This window comes from Lolium perenne, chromosome 7 (assembly GCF_019359855.2).
Source record: "Lolium perenne isolate Kyuss_39 chromosome 7, Kyuss_2.0, whole genome shotgun sequence".
NCBI lineage: Eukaryota > Viridiplantae > Streptophyta > Magnoliopsida > Poales > Poaceae > Lolium > Lolium perenne.
The window spans coordinates 61247888-61251318 of NC_067250.2; the positions used below are offsets into that span (position 1 = coordinate 61247888).

The following is a 3431-nucleotide window of genomic DNA, read 5'->3' on the forward strand; positions in this document are numbered from 1 at the left end:
TTCTTTGGTAATGAAGAGACTATGTAGATTGAACGGAAACTGGAACCCAACGCACGACGACACAGCGTGCTGCGTGCGAATACGGCGTGTGAGAGGAACAGAGGCGACGTGGCTTCATGAGAGGCCAGGAAAATTAGTTAGTGGGGGCTTCCTATTTAGAGATAGAAGATTAGGCTGGTCATAGTGCATAGTATCATATACTAGTATCATGCATATGATACTTGTCTATGATACTATCTCTATAGTGGGTGGTATTATAGTGTAGTATCATAAACTTGTAAATTTATTATTTTGTAGAATATCCCAATGTAAATCTATGTACAAGATCTATTTGATATTTACTTTTCTCGTAACGTGCGCTATGATACAGTATCTACCTATCTTACTCTAATTCTATCTATCCTCATTAATTAGATGCCACATCATCATTTTTGTGGACCTAGGATGCATGATACTACCTATGATAGTAGCACTATGGCCAGTCTTAACATAAGATCACACTTCTCAAGATAAGATGATTCTACAATCTAATAAATATAACATGCATGATACCACATATATGTAATTACCCACTATGAAGGTAGTAACATAGGGTAGTAATATGCACCATGTTACTACTCTATTGTTATTTCCCACTATAACTAGTCTCATGTCCATATTACCACCGACCAACAACTAACAAACGGTTACGTGCTTTGTTAGAAATTAGGAATTAATTGTAGTACATGTTCAACCAAGTCGCCATGCTTTGTTAGAAGTTAGGAATTTATTTGCAGTACACGTTCAACAACTCACCATGCTTTGTTAGAAGTTAGGAATTTATTTGCAGTACACGTTCAACAACTCACCATGAATCTACACTTGCTCCGGACCAGTCTGACATGCACGCATATAGTTTAAATATAAATAAAAGTTATGCGATTGCATTCATATTAAAAAAATGTTTTCATGGAACAACTTTTGTGATATATAATTCATCTTTTATTCAGCAAATTAACGGTGAAACTATTTTTCGATGGAATATTTCTAAACAATGGTGCATGTGCATTGTTAATATCTCGATGGACCATGAAATGTACGGAAATGCTAGACTTACGGACAAAGGCTTACAGAAAGATGATACGGACTGACGTGTAAACAAGTGGTTGGTTTAATTTCTCCACCCCTCCGTAATTCCAGGGATTCAACCAGTGGCATGCCTCCAAGTCTGTCCGTAGGATCCAATCTGTAGAAAACCTCCCGTATGTGTAGCATTACTGTGAAATGTACTAGCAGATGGATGCTAGTACTACAGTACATTCGGATCAGAATATTTTCCCCATAACGTTGTAATGAGACTGTCGGCTGCCAGCGCAAAACAACACTACTCAAAACAGTTGCTTGCATGTACAGTACGCGGCATGTTCGATCAGTCACCTTAACAAGCACACAAATCAACGCCGAAAAACAACGACGCACGCAGTCCAGTCCAGTCCAGTCCAGAGCGCGCGCAGTTGGGCAACATGGTCAGCTCGCCGGCCCTTGGCAGCAAGCACTGGCTCAAAGCCCTGTACCAGCTGGATGTGAACAAATTCCTCGTCGTCGTCGTGGTGCCGGTGACAGCCGCCGTCGCTCTCCGCAAAGCCGTGCAGCTCAGCCCTGACGAGCTCCTCTCCCGGCTCCATGGCCTGCGGCAGGTTCACGTTTTCCTGGGCGTCTTCCTCCCGCTGGCCTTGGCCACCCTCTACCTGATGTGCCGCCCTCGCAGCGTGTACCTCGTCGACTACGCTTGCTGCCGGCCAAAGCCCAACTGCCGCGTCTCCATGGCCTCCTTCACCGAGAACTTACGATGCATGCCGTACCTGGACGACGGCGCCTTCCGCTTCATAATACGCATGCTGCAGCGCTCAGGCCTCGGCGACCAGACCTACCTCCACCCGTCCCTGCACCACATCCCGCCGCGCTGCTGCCTGAGCTCAAGCCGCGATGAGGCGGAGCAGGTCATCTTCGCCGCCATGGACGACCTGCTCGCCAAGACGTCCGTAGCTCCGGGCGACATCGACATACTCGTGACCAACTGCAGCGCCTTCAACCCGACGCCAAGCCTGGCCGACATCATCGTGAACAGGTACAAGCTGCGGGACGACGTCCGGAGCGTGCACGTCTCCGGGATGGGGTGCAGCGCGGGGGTGATCGCCCTGGAGGTGGCGAGGAACCTCCTGCAGGCGGCGGCGCAGGGCGCGCGTGCTCTGGTGGTGTCCACGGAGACCACCTCGCTCATCAACTACACGGGGAAGAACCGGGCGATGCTGCTGCCCGCCGCGCTGTTCCGCATGGGCGCGGCGGCGGTGCTGCTGTCGACGTCTAGGTCGGGGTCCCGGTTCCGGCTCACGCACATCGTGCGGACGCTCACCGCGGCGGAGGACAGGGCGTACCGGTGCGCGTACCAGGAGGAGGACGAGGAGGGCCAGACGGGGGTGAACCTGTCCAAGGACCTCGTGGCCATCGCCGGGGAGACGCTCAAGGCCAACATCGTGGCCATAGGGTCCGTCGTTCTCCCGCCGTCGGAGAAGCTGCTCTTCGCGCTCTCGCTCGTTGCGAGGAAGGTGCTCGGCAGGATGATCAAGCTGTACGTGCCTGATTTCCGCACCGCGTTCGAGCATTTCTGCATCCACGCCGGCGGCCGGGCGGTGGTGGACGCGGTGCAGAGCAGCCTGGGCTTGTCGGACGAGAACGTGGAGCCGTCGCGGATGACGCTGCACCGGTTCGGGAACACGTCGAGCAGCTCGTTGTGGTACGAGCTGGCCTACATCGAGGCCAAGAGACGGACGCGGAAGGGCGATCGGCTTTGGATGGTCGGCTTCGGGTCCGGGTTCAAGTGCAACAGCGCCGTGTGGGAGTGCATCAGATCGCCCAGCGACACCACTGGTGGCGCGCCCTGGGCTGATTCCATCCATCAGTATCCTGTCAAGATCTTGAAGGTTGGCTGAATGTATTTATGCAGCACGAGAATAATCTAAGTCCAGCCAATAATAACCTTTGAGTTGTTGATGGGAAAATACTTTCAGAATGTAATTTTTCCTCTACTTAGTGCGAAAGATATCATAATCATCAATATTGATCCTATCAACAAAGCCAATGAACCCGTTTCGTCTAGCCGGTGTAAGACTTAAGGATCCTATACACATTTGTGAAACATGAGGAGTTCTGATAAGTGCAAAGCACACCGTTGAGAAACCCCAAGAGGAAGGAGAGGGGCTGCCGAGGAACACACAATCAATCTAGCCATAACCACCGTAAGTCGAGAGTTAGGTCATACACAAATATAGCTTATCATCGAGTTCTTAGTCAAAGTCTTCGGCTACCCCATTGTAACCCGATATTCTCAATAAATCTTGGGATTTTTTTTAGGGTTTAGGCTTAGGGCTATTTTCAGAGATTTTTTTTTGGGA

The 3431-nt window shown here is 50.3% G+C and overlaps 1 protein-coding gene across 1 annotated transcript; it reads left to right on the top strand.

Moving 5' to 3' along the window:
- Positions 1 to 1425: 1425 nt before the first annotated feature.
- Positions 1426 to 3089, top strand: LOC127317330 (3-ketoacyl-CoA synthase 5). The gene has a single exon (XM_051347881.2). It carries the CDS (start codon positions 1503 to 1505, stop codon positions 2967 to 2969), a length of 1467 nt encoding a protein of 488 aa, XP_051203841.1. The 5' UTR covers positions 1426 to 1502; the 3' UTR covers positions 2970 to 3089.
- Positions 3090 to 3431: the final 342 nt, after the last annotated feature.